The sequence below is a fragment of the Mustelus asterias genome, chromosome 4, assembly GCF_964213995.1.
Source record: "Mustelus asterias chromosome 4, sMusAst1.hap1.1, whole genome shotgun sequence".
In the NCBI taxonomy this organism is placed as follows: domain Eukaryota; kingdom Metazoa; phylum Chordata; class Chondrichthyes; order Carcharhiniformes; family Triakidae; genus Mustelus; species Mustelus asterias.
Genome location: NC_135804.1, coordinates 52,943,217 through 52,960,376, shown reverse-complemented (window position 1 = coordinate 52,960,376; position 17,160 = coordinate 52,943,217). Strand labels below are relative to the sequence as shown.

Below are 17,160 nucleotides of genomic sequence, written 5' to 3'. Positions count from 1 at the left end.
TGGGCCACATTGTCTCCTTCTATGCTGTAAGCATTATAGAAACCTATAATGTGAGGTTAAGCTAGCAGTCTGGCAATTCAGGAGGTTGGAAGGCTGAGTACACACCACTGAAGCTAGTTAGGATCCAGAGCAAACCAATGAGAATGCTGGCAAATGACTGGAGGGAGGAAGAAACAATCTCTGTGACCATCGAGTTCTGCATTTAGCACTGAAAAGATACATCGAGAGATTTAGAAATTGAGCTAAAGGATTTCCCCATTTTGGCCTGTTTCCTATGCTGTCAGCTTCTCCTTTGGCTGGACAACTAACTGAGGGTGTGACAGTGGTAGAGTTTCCTAAGAAAGTGGCAGCTGGCTCATTGTGTTATTGGAGTCCCGCTTCCTTGCGGCCTACCCAGGGGCTTTTTGCTACAGCCTGACCTAGCAATCCTGGAAAAGACTTTTACTCGTTTTACTCTATGAACTTTTAGATTTCGAGGTTGTCTGATTAAGTTCTTTTCACAGCAAGTTCGTGTACCAAATTGCTGCACTTTGAGTGTTAAATGATCCTGTAAACTCAAATCCGTCAGGTGATGGCCCCCTCAGGAATTTTTTCTGTAAAAATGCACTTTCTGGTAAATATACTGGATGCGTCATTAGCAACAGGATTCTCACCCACACTATCAGCTTTGGAATTTTTGATCAGAGGTTTGTTCCTAATTGATTTTCTTTCTTTCTTTCCTTTCGCCCTGCTGCTGTGTACCACTGTCTTGAAATTGAATACTCTCCATTATAACGGAGAGTTGACAAAGAGGAGCATTTTCTGTCGGAATCTTTGTACCTTGCAATGTCGAATTCCTCTTGAGTAATGTCACTAATTGGGAGGACTGTCCAAAATGTAACGGCATTGACAAAGAGCTTCCTGATGTCCTACTTGCTCACCTCCATTGTTCCTTCCTTTTTTACATATTGCGAAATGTTGCTGTATATCGCAGCTGAATAATTGCAACTTGTTGTCCTCATCAGTTGCATTTTAGACAAGGTCCCTCTCCCCAGATATAACTTTCAATTATACAGTAACATTTTTGGGCTATGGAGCAATTCGGAACATTTCCAAGAATGAGCAGATGACACGATTTCTATCAACGTGTTCTCCTAAAGCTCTTTGTACCAAGTGCAGTCTGGCCTACGTGTGACTCCAGTGCAGGAGAAGGCCATTCGGCCCATCGAGTCTGCACTGGCCACAATCCCACCCAGGCCCTATCCCCTTAATTCCATGCGTTTATCCCGCTAATCCCCTGACAGGGGCAATTTTATCACGAGAAATCCACCAAACCCACACATCTATGGACTGTGGGAGGAAACTGACGCAGACACAGGGAGAATGGGCAAACTCCACACAGGAAGTGACTGGAAGCCAGAATCGAACCTGGGTCCCTGGCACTGTGAGGCAGCAGTGCTAACCACTGCCACTGTGCCGCCCCAGATTTTGAAGTGGGAGGTAGTGACTCTGAGTTCATGACCCCACTGGCATACAATAACTAACAATAGTGTAATGTGACTGGACTAGTAATCCCAAGGCCTGGATTAATGATCTGGAGACGTGAGTCCAAATCCCAAAATGACCCCCGGGGTATTTCAATTCCCTTCATTAAATGCATTGGGAATAAGAAGTTGTTGATAGTGGTGACCATTAAACTATTATTGATTGCCATAAAAACCCATCTGGTTTCCTAATGTCATTTTAGGGAAGGAAATCTGCTGTCCTTAGGCAGTCTGGCCTACGTGTGACTCCAGACCCACCGCAATGTGGTTGACTGAACTGGCCGAGCGAGCCATTCAGTTATGTTCAAGATGGTGGCTCACCATCACTTTCTCGAGGCCAATAAATGCTGAACGTACCAGTGAGTTTTCACTCAGTGAATGAATGAAGAGAAACATCAGCAGGGCCGAGTGACTGTTAGAATTTGGTTATATATTTATTTGTTTTCTTTTGCTTTGAAGGCTGATCTACAATACAACAACTAAAACAACAGAAACGCCACCTGGTGTTGATGTGAGAGTCCCTGGATTTGGCAAAACCTACCCGCTGGAATTCCTGGATCCCAGCAAAAGGGCTGTTGGTAAGTTTTAATCAAAAGTATCGCGTAGTTGGCAAAATCCTAACATGGGGCAAGACTTTTTATTTTGGAAAGGGGCCTTTAACTTTGAAACCTTGCACTGGTTTTTTGACTTCTGTTTAACTCGTGCTGCTTTCGAAAGAAGTGTGACACCCTCAGTATTTGTGTTGTCTATAGAGGTCCCTGAAGTAGCTACATGTAGTTCTGGTTTAGCTTTGTTTTTCATAGAACCCCTACAGTACAGAAAGAGGCCATTCAGCCCATCGAGTCTGCACTGACAACAATCCCACCCAGGCCCTATCCGCGTAATACCACATATTTACCCCGCTAATCCCTCTAACCTATGCATCCCGTGACACTAAGGGGCAATTTAGCATGCCCAATGCACCTAGTCTGCACATCTTTGGACTGTGGGAGGAAACTGGAGCACCCGGAGGAAACCCACACAGACACTAGGAGAATGTGCAAACTCCACACAGACAGTGGCCCAAGCCGGGAATCAAGCCAGGTTTATCTTGTATAGAATGGAGGATGAGTGGAGGCAGGGTTCAGAGACTAAGGGATATTCACCAAGGGAGCAGAGAGCGAAGGGTTAGGGAGAAGAACAAAAGAGGAGGCGAGAGCAAGGAGCTTGAATTTATAAATACCTTTTGTGGCATCACCGAGCACTTTGCAGCCACTGAAATGCTTTTGAACTAAAGGCCTATATTGCAGAGAATCACCAAAGTTGGTTGTGGGGTTGATATTGACCAGGATGTTGGCATTTGAATGGTGCTGGTGGAACATTTGTGCCTATCTGAGAATGGAGGTAGAGCCTTGGTTTAATGTCTCATTTGAAAGAGAGTGGCAGAAACTTTTTGGCTGTTCATGACGGTGGATCTTGTGGCCCTGCCGATGGGCTGAATGAGTTTCCCAGCGGAGAGGGGTGCACTCAACAGGAAACCACGTTGGCAAGGGTGGGACAAGAAAGGGACCAGAAGATCCCACTGCCAGCCAGCGGCCTCCGCCACCATGAAACACGTGGCAGGTTGCGCAGAAAATCCCACCCAGTATCTCCATCAGTGCAGCACACCCACAGTACTGCACAGGCAAGGGAAGACTTTTTTTCTTTGGCTGGAGTATCTAAGGGTGGGTCTTGAACCTGCGAACTTCTGACTGAGAGGTGACTGCTGGGCCAAGGCTGCCAGCAGAGCCAAGCTGAGGGAAACAGGACACGGGCAGTCAGAACGCCTCAATGCAGCAATGTGGGAAAGAAAGGAGCTAATAGTGATCAACTTGGAGAGACAGGTGAGGAGGGAACCAAGAGCGATCATGTTGAGAGGTACATTGGCAATTAGAAAGAAGACACATATTAAAAAGACCATTGCACCCACGAATGTCGGAGCTTTGTGCTGTAACTGTAGATTGCCAGTGTCATGCACTGCATTGGTTGACTTCATTACTTGCCCAGGTACAAACGGTGTTGTTGTTTACCCACATCATGCATTCGTATTTCAGATTCATTTTTTGCATGTGCCTCAAAACATTTTAAACCTGTTTCTTCCAGCCAGTTATAGTTATATGTTCTATTATTAAAAACGAGTGCCTTTGCTGTTATAGTGCCTCACATCTCGAAAATAGCAGCTGTTTGTTGGAATGAGGTAGTTCTTTCACTTTGAAACATGGTTTTCAGTTTAGTTCCCCCTTTTTTAGTCAGGCTTTTAACAACAGACGGAGTGTTAACCAGCCCTCTGTGCATTTGAGTAAGATTCCCTGTGAGAGTCTGATCCTCCGTTGTTGGCTGAGAGGTCACTTTGACTGCGAGTTATCTCTCTCCCTCTCCCCTGCTGGGTGGTTTTTGTGGTCACAAATGTAATGGTGCAAAAAAAGGGAACAGTTTTCATTTCTGGGGCGGTACGATGGCACAGTGGTTAGCACTGCTGCCTCACAGCACCACGGACCCGGGTTCGATTCCAGCCTTGGGTGACTATCTGTGTGGAGTTTACACTTTCTCCCTGTGTCTGCGTGGGTTTCCTCCGGGTGCTCCTGTTTCTTCCCACAGTCCAAAGATGTGCAAGTTAGGTGGATTGGACAAGGGGATAAGGCAGGGTGATGGGCCTGGATAAGATGCTCTGTCAGAGAGTTGGTGCAGACTTGATGGACTGAATGGTCTCCTACTGCACTGTAGGGATTTTGTGATCAATCACTCCCAAATCTAAGGAACACAGACTAGATATGGAGTAACTATGCCTCAATCGTGTACCTTAACTCCAGGCTTGAAACGCCACCTCTGCTGCATTCTATGAGAAATTTAACTTCACATTATGGAGGAGGATAGGAACAATAGGCCATTCTGCCCCTCCAGTCTGTTTTGCCATTTGATTTTGATCATGGCTGATCGATATCCTAACTCCATCTACATTCCTTTCATCTGAATCCCTCAATACTCTTAGTCAATTGTTTTTTTAAAAACAGTCTTGGAAATTGCAGTTAACCCAGCGCCCACAACCTTTTGGAGAAATGTTCCAGATTTCCTTGACCTATGAAAGTGATTCCCAAATTGAACCCTAGGCCTAACTCCAATCCAAAAATTGTGCCCCCTTGATTTCGATATCCTTCATTCAGAGGAAATAGTTTCTCTGTGGAAACAGAGCAATATAAATGCAGTATAAATTGTTGTTCCCTTTACAATTGGTATTCTTGTGAATTGTCCTGATGAGTGCAACATGAAAAGCTTCAACAACACCTGTCTTTATTTCAGCAATGCTCAAGTTTCATATCTCCCCCTCAAACCATTTTGCCATTTTATAGCTTAATTTGATCACTCAAACCATCTAAACCATGGGGAATACTGACCAAGGTTACGCAGCCTCTTTATTTTTCGTAACTTAGCCCTTGAAACCTGGAAAACGTTTTTGTAAATTTGCATCAGTCCCCCTCCAAAACCAATATATTCCTTCCTGGCTTACGGAACCCAGGATTAAATGCTCCACTACAGATAATCCTGACTAAAGACTGTCTCTAACTGTGAAGTGCTGCCTCCCATTTCAGTCTCAACCATTTGAAGATAAAGGCCAACATTTCTTGACCACTTTTTTGCATCAGCCCAATAACTTTTAGTGATTTACTGTATGTACATAGACATCCAAATCTCTCTGCTCCTCCGTAACTCCCAGTCTCTCACCATTAGGAAAACAGTTTTATTGTTTACCACCCCCACCAGACCCCTTTGCTGAAGACATTGCCTTTTGTTGTGGTGCAGTTGCCATGGCACCAAACGTTCTTGCAGCTCCTCCCTGTGACCTAAACAGGTGCAAGCCTTCATACAGTGCAGTTTAGCAAGTTATCAAACTGCAGTGAGTGTCACAGCTGGGCCCCTCTACATTTGACATACACATACCTAGCCCAGAGGCAATGGGGCCAGTTGCAGCACCCCTTCCTTCCCCTGCCCCACCATCCCAACTGAGAAGCTCTAACACAGCACTGACTAATTCAGCTCCTTTCACATGGAGTGTCTCACTTACCCAGCTGGACGACGTCATGTCCTTCTAAGAATGGCAATGGTTTTAGTTTTGATGTTGCATTCATTTGTGCTAAAGCCTGGTGCCTGGATGCTTGTACAATGGTGGTGGGCCCATAACACCCTTACCAGATTCACCAAGGTCAACTCATCTAGTGGACCTGGTTTAAAGCGAAGAAGCCTGTAGGCACCCAGGTCAGTTAGTCTTCATATTGCTGCAAGCTGCTGCCGATTCTGTTATAGGGAGGCAATTCCCCAGCATGTCACTTAAACCCAGCTTCATTCTCCTTCCCTCTTAGAGCCCCATGACTTTGCTGCCTGTTATTGGAATTTGCTCCTGCTCATCACTATTTCTGATCCGAGATTATCTCGATTTAAAAAATTTTTTCTGTTTTCGGAACACTTTGTGGCCTCTCTCCTCCCATCTCTGTAATTCCTTCAGTCTTACACTTCTTTGAGATTATCTGTGCTCCTCTGATTCCACCCTCCTGTTCATGCCCAATTTTAATCACTGCGCCATTGGCAGACATACCTTGAGCTTGACAGCTCTGGCAATTCCCTCCCAAAACCTCTCCAGTTCTCTACCTTCGTTCCCTCCTTCAAAACCTTCCTTGAAACCGGTCTTTCTAACCAAACCTTTGGTCATGTGTTCTAATTGATCCTTGCGCTGCTCAGTGTCAGATCAATAGGTTCTTGATCAATAAGGGGATCAAGAGTTACAGGGAGAAGGCAGGAGAATGGGGATGAGAATCATATCAGCCATAATTGAATGGCAGAGCAGACTCGATGGGCTGAATGGCCTAATTCTGCTCCTATATCTGATGGTCTGATTACACTGTGGTGAAGTGTCTTGGGATCTTTTGCTATGTTAATGCTGCTCTGTCAATGTGTGATTTTATTTAAAGGTTTATTAACCAATGATGTAGGAAGGGATTATTTGCGAATCAATCCAGTATTTCTCCAGAGCAGTTGTTCTCCTGTTTAAATAAATTCCTTTCCACTATGTCTGGTGTGTCGGTGTGGAAGAAGTCATCAGCCTGTGATGAATGAAATTATTTGTGGCTCTGTCCCAGAGTTCCATCAAACCCCAGATTAACATCAGGAAGACAGCAGGACCTGGAGAGAATTCTTGTCAAAGTGCATTACGGGCTTGGTTTCCAGTTGAATGGGTCTGAGCTAGAGGAGCTCACGAGCACATCTGCAGCCCTGAATCATTGAAGCGTACTATGAGGAAGAGGCCACTCAGCCCATTGTGCTGATACTGGCTTTTTGAAATAGCTGTCCAATTAATCCCATAGCTGTGCAATTTCTTTTGTTCCTTTTTCAGTTGAGGATTTGTTCCCTATTGATCTGTTTCCACGACCCTTTCCAGCACCACAAGAACTTGCTGATTCAAAATAATTTATCCACCATTCCCTTGTGGCTTTTTTGTCAGTTTATTTTAAGTCTGTGTCCCCTGGTTTGTCGATGAACCTACCAGTGGAAATATCTTTTCCTATTTGCCCTAGCAAAACTCCGAAATAATTGTGAGCACAAAAATCTTTTCAGTGAAAGCGAAAATGCAAAGTTGTTTATTATTCATTACATACAAGAGGCACTGGTAACTTTAACAGTGTAGCTACTTGTTTTCCTATTAACCGCTAACACATTAACTATTGCTGTTTCTGGTGGATTGACTTTGATGAGCCGTTCATAAAGAACCCAAATTCAACTTTGGAACTTTTATTTAAGAGATTCTTTGAGTTAAAATATATGAAACTATTGCCCCACGGTCAAGTTATAAATGTATACCCACACTCTTGCACCCACCAGAATGGGAAACTATGAACTGTCCAAACGATCGCCCCCTTGCCCCCATATCCGGGTTTACTGGGATTTTGCCCACCACATACAGTCCATACGGCGCTGAGACATGGTGGCACAGTGGTTAGCACTGCTGCCTCACAGCACCGGGAACCCAGGTTCGATTCCCAGCTTGGGTCACTCTGTGCGGAGTCTGCACATTCTCCCCGTGTCTGCGTGGATTTCCTCTGGGTATTCCGGTTTCCTCTCGCAGAAAGACGTGCTGATTAGATGCTTTGGCCATGTTAAATTCTCCCTCAGTGTATCCAAACAGAAGCAGAGTATGGCGGCTGGAGGACTTTCACAGTAAATTCATTGCAGTGTTAATGTAAGCCTACTTGTGACAAATAAATAAACTTTACTCAACTTTAGACCCAATGGGAAAATACTATGTGTAATATCTCAACCCTCTACCTCTCTGCCTGTTAATCTTTGCATTTAAATCCATCACCTGGCTGCCAGACATTATCGTCAATGATTAAAATCTGAAGGCATGAGACGCTACATTTGTAAATGTAAACGTTCAGCATTAGAGTGATTGTTCGGCAGAAATTAAGACTTGTGCTGTTAAAAGTTCACCTTGAATGGACGAGTGTTGTGGGGGCAGGTATTGCAATGTCACACCCTTCAAGTCTATAGAATTCTGTGTCTAATCAGTTACCGGTGTGGTGATGCTTATGACGAAACTGGATGAATCTGGGTTGAACTGTGTACGTGTGCAGAGCTTACCGCCTCAGTGACTCCATAATAAGTGAGCACCGAAGGCCTCACCATTACATCAAAACGTGGGGCGTTGTTTTATTTCTCCACTTTATCAACAGCAAACCTCATTGTATCGGGAGGAGAAGAAAACCCGAAATGTTCAAAACACTGTGTGGGTCTGGCAACATCTGCTGGAAGAGTAACAGAGTTAATGTTTCACATTGATGGCTTTGCTCCACTGTACTGGTGCTTGATACTGGTCAGGATGTAGGTTTACAGAGTGAATTATTACTTTGAGGTCCAGAAAAACTATTTGTGATGGAGAGTTCAAGACATGTATGCACTTTGAACAGTCAACAAACGACCTGATTATAAGCTGCTAAATGCAGTGGACTTTGTACCCATGTGCTAATGATTGAGTCTCCTTGGAGCAAGTACAGGGCCTGCATTACTGCTACATTGTGCTGGTCAAATTGGCTGAACCGATGCAAAAGAGGGAGGAATTTCAGCTCCAAATGCACCCAGCCCAGCGGGAAACTCGCATTACGCTGAAAGATACTGACAGCTATATACAAATAACGGGTGAATGTTGCTGTATAGATTTCCTTTAAAATTGGGTTACTTGTGTGTTGGCTGGACTCTGATTTTAAAATGTTTTCTTTTTGTAGTAAGCCCTGCATTAATCAAACCTTACCAAGTTACTACCTACATTTTTAAAATGCAAAACCTTTCTTCAACTGCATTCTAAAACGCTGCCCAGTTGTGTTGGTTAATGGCAGATTTTACATTCAAAAATATGCAAATCATTTTAAGCAGTAACACAAGCTTAGGAATTCACTTTGCAAAGTGGATGCATTTTGCACCAGATCACCATCTGTGCCAAGTGTAACCTTTTGGCTCAGAATTGACTGTTACGGGTGCTCTGCTTCGATAGATAAGGAATGGATTGAGTACTTATGCCACTGTGCTCTGCTGTTTGACCCTGGATTCCTACCAATAGCAGCACATGCACAAAGCCAGAGACTGATCTCCATCAAGGTCTTCACAGTGAGGAGCTCTCCCTAACTCTGAGAATCCTGACCACCCCCCCATATCATAGAATCATACAGCGCAGAAGAGGCTCTTCGGCCCATCGAGTCTGCACCGACACATTAGAAACACCTGAACTCCCACCTAATCCCATCTGCCAGCACTTGGCCCATAGCCTGAATGTTATGATGTGCCAAGTGCTCATCCAGATACTTTTTAAAGGATGTGCGACGACCTGCCTCTACCACCCTCCCTGGCAGCGCATTCCATGCCCAGAGTATCCCACAATTAACCTCATGTCTTCTCTGAGTTTCTGTTTTGTGTTGAAGATGGGCACAATGAAGGATCGGAGTTGAGAGGGAGACGTGCATTGGAATCGCTACAGACTGAGGAGATACTTTGCTCTTTTGCAGTAACTGGCTGCCACTTTGCTCATTATTTTTTGCCTGGTTTCTGCAGGGATTTACTTCTACACTCTGGTGAAGTCTATGGTGGAATGGGGCTATCTAAGAGATGAAGATGTTCGTGGTGCTCCATATGATTGGCGTCGGGCACCCAGTAAGTGAAGCCTAAGTTCTGAAGTGTGGGGGGGTCTTGGGTTTATTGATGTTTGGGAAAGGAAGAGCAAGTCCTTTAATGGCCAAGTCTGAACATAAAGCAATGGATATGCTGCAGGTTGGTGATTCAGTCCAGGTTTACCACTGGTGATTTGTCCAAATCAGATCCGTTGAACCTTGACTGTATCATTAGGAAAGGTGTTGAACAAAAGCAGGCACATACCCACAGATAGGGACAGACAGAGAGACACCCTGGGTGATACAGGTAGCATCGATACAGATAGGGACAGACAGAGAGACACCCTGGGTGATATAAGTAGGGACAGTCAGAGAGACACCCTGGGTGATACAAGTAGGGACAGACAGAGAGACACCCTGGGTGATACAGATAGCATCGATACAGATAGGGACAGACAGAGAGACACCCTGGGTGATACAGGTAGGGACAGACAGTGAGACACCCTGGGTGATACAGATAGGGACAGACAGAGAGGCACCCTGGGTGGTACAGATGGGGACAGACAGTGAGACACCCTGGGTGATACAGATAGCATTGATACAGATAGGGACAGACAGAGAGACACCCTGGGCGATACAAGTAGGGACAGACAGAGAGACACCCTGGGTGACATTTACTGTGTAGTGGAAAGACCTGGGAGCAGGTCTTAGCTGATGGCATTTGGTAGAGAGAGAAGAAAGATTGTGATATAATTCATGGCAGAGCAAGCTCTTAAATTGTTCAGCTTCTGTTTCTGTAGGTCAGCCTCTCCCCCAGTACCTCCCTGTTGCAGAGAGACCTCAGCGTGCACAGCAGCTCCTGAGGACCTCCATCATTAGTTGACCTCTGAACCACACTAAGAACAGCAAGGTCTCCATGTTTAGAATGCTTTTCCGATTCCTTATGAGTAACATTTGTAGCTGGTAATTATTCTATAATAAAGTAGAGTTTGGCTATGAGGCTGGAGGTAACCATTCCTGTGTTTTGAAAAAAAATGTTTTATTATGCATGCCTCTCATCAGTTACAAATGTTTTAAGTGTTGTAATAGTGAAGAGTTTTCCATGATTCTGGCATGGTTCATGGGCACCTTTCTGTCCAAAGTACCTATGAAATGACCAGTCTTTAGCCATGTTATTCCTGTACATGTTGTGTTACACATGGAGCAGAATAATTTTATACAGAGGGGGAGGTTGCTTCTGGCTTTTGCTTCATAATATAACTTTACTGTATTTTGCAAAGGAAAATAGGGTGAGGCTCAACACTTCATTTCAGCCCTGCCACTCCCACCCGCTGTCTCGCGCTCGCGCTCGCTCTCACACCCTCTCCCTGCTTGTTGCTCACTCAGTGACAGACCTGTCAGCATATTCACTGCACCCCAGCCTATTGGTCAAAACCAGGTCCCTGATCCTCATGGAAACATTAATTTCTTCAACAAAAATTGTACCAAGATCCCTGTTTGTACAACGACAACTGACATATTTCCAGCAATGGCTTCTCTTCAATTTCGTTCTTGCCCTGTTGAAATCCAGATCCTTAATTCTGTCATCAATAGACTCTGCTTATACCTTTTGGCTTCTCCTGTACATTAATAAGTACTGTTTCTTGCACGCTATACAGACAAAGCATACTGTACATAGAGAAGGAAAGTGAGGATGCAGAATGTGGTGTTACAGTCATAGCTAGGGTGTAGAGAAAGATCAACTTAATGCAAGGTCGGTCCATTCAAAAGTCTGATGGCAGCAGGGAAGAAGCTGTTCTTGAGTCAGTTGGTAAGTGCCCTTAGACTTTTGTATCTTTCTCCTGAATGAAGAAGGTGGAAGAGAATATGTCCGGAGTGCGTGGGATCCTTGATTATGTCAGGAATGTGTCGGCCAATCTCATTTTACTTGGGAGAAAACTCAGTGCTGTTCCAATGTTTTTATCTCCAGATGAAAGTGGGCAATTTTTTAAAGATCTACAGAAGATGATTGAGTTCATGTACATTAAGTATGGCGGCCCTGTTGTCCTGATAGCGCACAGTATGGGTAATCTCTACACACTCTACTTCCTCAACCATCAGCCCCAGGAGTGGAAAGACAAGTATATTAAATGCTACGTTGCGCTGGGGGCTCCTTGGGGAGGCGTGTCGAAGACTCTGCGAGTGTTGGCTACAGGTAGGTCATGGGGGCACACTAACCGCAAGAGAGTAAAAGCTCTCGAGGGTGATGTTCGCTGACAACAGTATAAATGATACTTACATGTAGTTGTCTTGCTATCATTTGTGCTTGTACTAAAACTTAATGCGGGCTGAACGATGGCACCAAGTGGTAGGGAATAGTTGAGACAGAGCCCATTGATTCCTGCAAAATAATGGAGAGGGAAGACCAGTGGGATTAGTTTAGAATTGTTCTAATCTAACAAATAGCCGGTACAGACAGAATGGGTCAAATGATATAATTGTGGTGAACCATAGATGGTTACCACTATGGGTACTTGTACATATGTTACTCTTGTTACTGTTGGGGTTAGGGTTGGGGTGTTCCACCTGTTATCATTGTTTATATGGTACACTCTGTTCGGCTCCGCCTTCTTACAGGGGTATAAAGGTCACTGCTACTTCCTAGTCGCCCTTAGTCTGGGATAGTATTGTTAAGTAGTGTGCTCCAATCTTGTTGTGAATAAAAGCCTTTATTCCCGGGTACGTCCTAGCCTCCCATGTGAATCAATCGCGCATCAATAATTCTACGTTATAAACTGCTATAGTTCCATTTTATGTTAAGGGGAATGTGTGTAACTTCAGGCTGGCTTTTTGCTCGAGTGGTTAGAATGTATAACAGCATGTTCCATCGAAAATGTTGAGGCAAAGGGAGAAAGGATTGGCTGGGAGGGAGTGAAATATGGGAGGATGTTAGCATTGACGCATTTGGGCCAAATGGCCTGTTTCTGTGCTGTACAATTCGATGAGCACTAAAGACTGGGTTTAAACTCTGCTTAACCTCCATAGGAGACAATGATCGAGTTCCTGTCATCAGCCCACTGAAGATCCGTGAACAGCAGCGTACTGCTGTCTCCACAAACTGGCTCCTTCCTTATAACAACACCTGGTCCATGGACAAAATATTCATCACCACGCCAACGTACAATTATACCATGAAGGACTACCAGAAATTCTACCAGGATATCAACTTTAAAGATGGGTGGCTTATGAGGCAAAGCACTGAATCGCTGGTGTACAACTTAACTGCCCCTGGGGTGACCATACACTGCCTATATGGAACAGGAGTGCCAACACCCGAGTCCTTTTATTACACTGTTTTTCCTGACCAAGAACCCAAAGTCCAAAATGGAGAGGGTGATGGGACGGTTAACCTAGTGAGTGCCCTTCAGTGCCAAAACTGGGCAGGGAAGCAGAAAGGCAAAGTATATATGAAGGAGTTGCCTTCAAATGAACATATCAATATGCTGTCCAACCTGACCACGATATCCTACATCCAGAAGATCCTATTTGATTTACCTCTATTATGAATTCACCTTGGTTATCCCAAAAGCGAGAGGACACCTTTGAGTCTCGCCACGTTTTGATGGTGACCTGCGGTAGAATATTGGTGATTGAATTCTGTGTCATGAATCTATTCTTTACAATGGTTGACATCTGGCTTTTTTGGAGCGTGAGTGTGTAACAATCCAACTAATTTCCTTTCTCTAATCGAGGAGCTCCGAGTAGTGAAACCCTCACTCCTGCCACTCTGAATAGTGCATGTATAATCCAAACAGGTGCTAAGTAAGCTGTGTTCCACATTTTATGGGGTTAATGCTGTTTGATTTGAGTCTTTCCCGTTTTGTTCAGGCAGGAACATAGGAATGACGGTACAGTAGTCAACGTACAGAGTAGCAAGTCTTCTTCAACCATGACTGAGCCTCTGGTTAAGATGAGGTTGTGGGGGAAAGTGAGGGGGTGGTTGGCAGCAATAATTCATCATGAATACAGTTTGAGAAGTTAAACAGAAGTAACCCTATTTATTCTTCACAACCATTTAATGATTACAATCCGACCACGTCTATCGCTTCCTGGGAAATAGATTGCTGCTGAACCCTTTAACCAACGGATACTGAAGCAAGATAAACGTTAGCAATCTCTGCTTCCGCAAGGATAGTGGTTCTCAAATTGTTTTTATTCAAATGGGGCACACACACACTCCTGTCCCATCATGCTGCATGTAAGGAATGTTTCAATATGCTTTTTTAAAAAACTAAGTATTTACTTACAGATATCCGTGAGATGGGTGTGCCTGTTCTCTCTGCGGAGTCTGTCTATCCGGTGTGATGTTTGTCCCACTCTGCCTCTACCTCCTGGCACACACCAAACCCATCACTCGTGCTCACTCCTTGACCATGATGCCTCCCCCCACCAGACCATGGCACCCCTGGTGGTCACCACTCGTAGAGCTGGCTATGTTCAGTAGGCACCTCCATGTTATTTTGAAAAGTCTGTTGGTAGGCCCTGGTTTGAGACCATTGTTAAAGAGTGTGAGTTCACTCCACACTTCCTGGCCCAATTTGGTGCCAATCACGTGTGAACCATTGTGATTAAATACATTGGTGTGCTATTCGTAAAGTAGGATTAGGGAATGTTAGCAAGGGAAATCTAGGAAGCAGTACTGGCCATGGCGAACATGCTGAGCTAAGTACAAAAGCAAAGCTAAGAATGACATTCAGCTCATTAAAGCCATTCCTCTCGTACCCTAACCCCTCTCATCTAGGCATCTAAACTGTAATTTGAATTTTTGTTATTTATCCCTATATTTAACTTCCATTAGACTATTTGACAGATTATGCCATTGTTTGATCAACATGGGTATTTCTTAGCTTCCTAATTTTGGATTTGCTCTCCATAATTTGAATCCTCCTCCTTGGGACCTTTTTACAGTTGTCACTATTCAAAATAGAGGAGAAATAGTGCCTTGTATTCCCCAGAACTGATGTTTCCGAGGGCAAATCCACTATTGGTCATGAAAATCAAATCTTGTCCTTTTGACAAGATTTAATTTTCATAACCAATAGTTGTTGTTTGACAAGGGAGACTAGGAGGGTAAATACATGGGGTTACGGGGATAGGGCCTGGGTGGCATTGTGGTCGGTGCAAGATCGTTGGGCCAAATGGCCTCCTTCTCTACTACAGGATTCTATGATTCTATCACCTTTTCTATCTTCTGTGGTTAAAGTTGTTTAAATTTTTTATGACTTCCAGCCAGGAATATTAGAGTATGGTTGTGTAATATTTTGTTCCTGTTAGTGCAATAGATGTTGATAAATAATTTGTCTATCTGTCTATTTCTGTGCCTTTTTCACTTGTGGATTTTGTCACCACTTGTTTAGATTGCTCTATTTCCCTTCTCTCTCCCCCACCCTGCCCCCCACAAAATCATCTGTCTCCCAGCTCTCCCCTATCCAAATCCTTCATCCACTTTCTCTCCTATTCTGTATCATGTCCTACCCAAGCTCACCCTATCCCATGTCCCACGTTCATTTTCCTTCATATTCCACTCATGAAACTGCTGACACCTCCTTTCTGGCTCAGATACCAAACGAACTTGTAATCCTCCATGGTTTGTGACAACAGTCTAGATGCTTGAAAGCTGGGTGGGCTTAAACTCGTTAGTACAGGAATGTGGCATTTGGAGGGAGGGACACACTTTACAGTCTGACAGCAGTGAAATGGCATCTGGATTTAGAAAAAAAAACTGACTCATGCACATATTTGTAAAAAGAACTTAAAATGGGATTAGCATTATACATGTGGTACATCCTCCATCTTGGGGGCGGGGCAGTGTGACCGGGTGGTGGGCGGGGCAGTGTGACCGGGTGGTGGGCGGGGCAGTGTGACCGGGTGGTGGGCGGGGCAGTGTGACCGGGTGGTGGGCGGGGCAGTGTGACCGGGTGGTGGGCGGGGCAGTGTGACCGGGTGGTGGGCGGGGCAGTGTGACCGGGTGGTGGGCGGGGCCGTGTGACCGGGTGGTGGGCGGGGCCGTGTGACCGGGTGGTGGGCGGGGCCGTGTGACCGGGTGGTGGGCGGGGCCGTGTGACCGGGTGGTGGGCAATGTTTGTCGAGACCAAGATAGGATGGGGACCAAGATCCAAGCTTCAACTTTGATAGTTCCTTGGCTCCCAAATGACAATTAATTGAAAATCAGCAGTAGTGTGCCTGAATCTAGAGGTGAAAGCAGGCTGGGCTTGAGGAGAGATTTTTAGAAAAAGCCTTTAGTGTCTAGTTTACATTTCAAAACGTTTCTGACAATTAAAAAATCCTAGACTGACGTTGACTCTGAAAGTTTGTTATAAATGTTGAGTGTTGACAGTTTCATAAGTCTAAGTCTAATATTTGAATGGTATATTTTAATATATAGTACAATGATTGTAAATGCAACATATTCCAGATATTTGGTCGGCGGATTTGACCAGTGATTATTTACGGATATGAATATTTTCTTAATGTGGTTATATTTTTGATATGTGGCACATTTACAGTGCCAAGTCTGGATGCAGCCATAATGCGAGCTGCTACAGATATTTCCATAATCGCTGGTTCCTTGTCCTCCATTCTGATGGTGTGATTCTTCAAGGTTGAACGGCAATACTCCCGGTAACCATTGGAGAGACTGGCTGTAGCCTTCACGGTCTGTTTTTCAGGGGTGGTTTTTCTATTGCCGGCCAGCCCAGCAGCACTCCATTCCCCTCGACTGGCTATTCCCGATGGAGGTTGTACTGCAAGAAATGTGGGCAATGCCAGGGGCAAGTCAGCGAGCAGAACCATTAAGTGCTTCGTGAAAGGGCCGTGACTTGGGAACAGACTGGTAGCTCGTCTTGCCCCTTCCCCACTCCCCCCTGCAAGCAAGTGGTGTGTGGTTTGAGAAGATGGGAATAGAAAATCAAATATTTATTACTTTGAGATGGCAAGAGTTGACGGTTAGTTTGATATCTCGGTCTGAGAGGCCTAGTACTGTTGTGTATTAATGCTGTTGCCTATACCTCTACTGTTACAAACCCAGTTTCTTTGTTGCTGACAATGTGCTGGATAATATCCGATGCCTCCATTGACAAATGTCAATATTGCTTCACTAAAAGCGTTGTCTGTTTCTACTAGAGTGTTATATTTTTCACTGGATAATAAACTTGATTTAACGCACAATGGATCTGTGTGCCCAGTTTCTAATTTTCTGTGGTAACAGCTGAAAGCGGTCAGGGAGTTAAGCTGGAGGTACGATTGGCAGCAAAGCATAGTACCTGCTTTCAAGGTGTTATATATTAATGTGGTCGGCTCGCTTGTACAGCAAGATAAAAGAATGAAAAGGTTGCCTCATGGTGGCTTGCTTAACCAGTTAGTGGAGCTTTTATTAGATAGGTGTTGCTTGTCAATGGTCCTCAATGGAAGAGAAGGAAAAATCTGTGGATGTCTCT

The 17,160-nt window shown here is 44.6% G+C and overlaps 1 protein-coding gene across 1 annotated transcript in view; it reads left to right on the top strand.

The window, feature by feature from the left end:
• Window positions 1–15,545, top strand: part of pla2g15 (phospholipase A2, group XV) — a 43,237-nt gene extending 27,692 nt beyond the window's left edge. The window contains exons 3-6 of the mRNA XM_078211036.1: window positions 1,983–2,101; window positions 9,630–9,728; window positions 11,655–11,879; window positions 12,710–15,545. Of these exons, the coding sequence (XP_078067162.1) occupies window positions 1,983–2,101; window positions 9,630–9,728; window positions 11,655–11,879; window positions 12,710–13,230 (964 nt within the window). The 3' untranslated portion in view covers window positions 13,231–15,545. The remainder of the gene's footprint in view (window positions 1–1,982; window positions 2,102–9,629; window positions 9,729–11,654; window positions 11,880–12,709) is intronic.
• The last annotated feature ends 1,615 nt before the right edge of the window (window positions 15,546–17,160 follow it).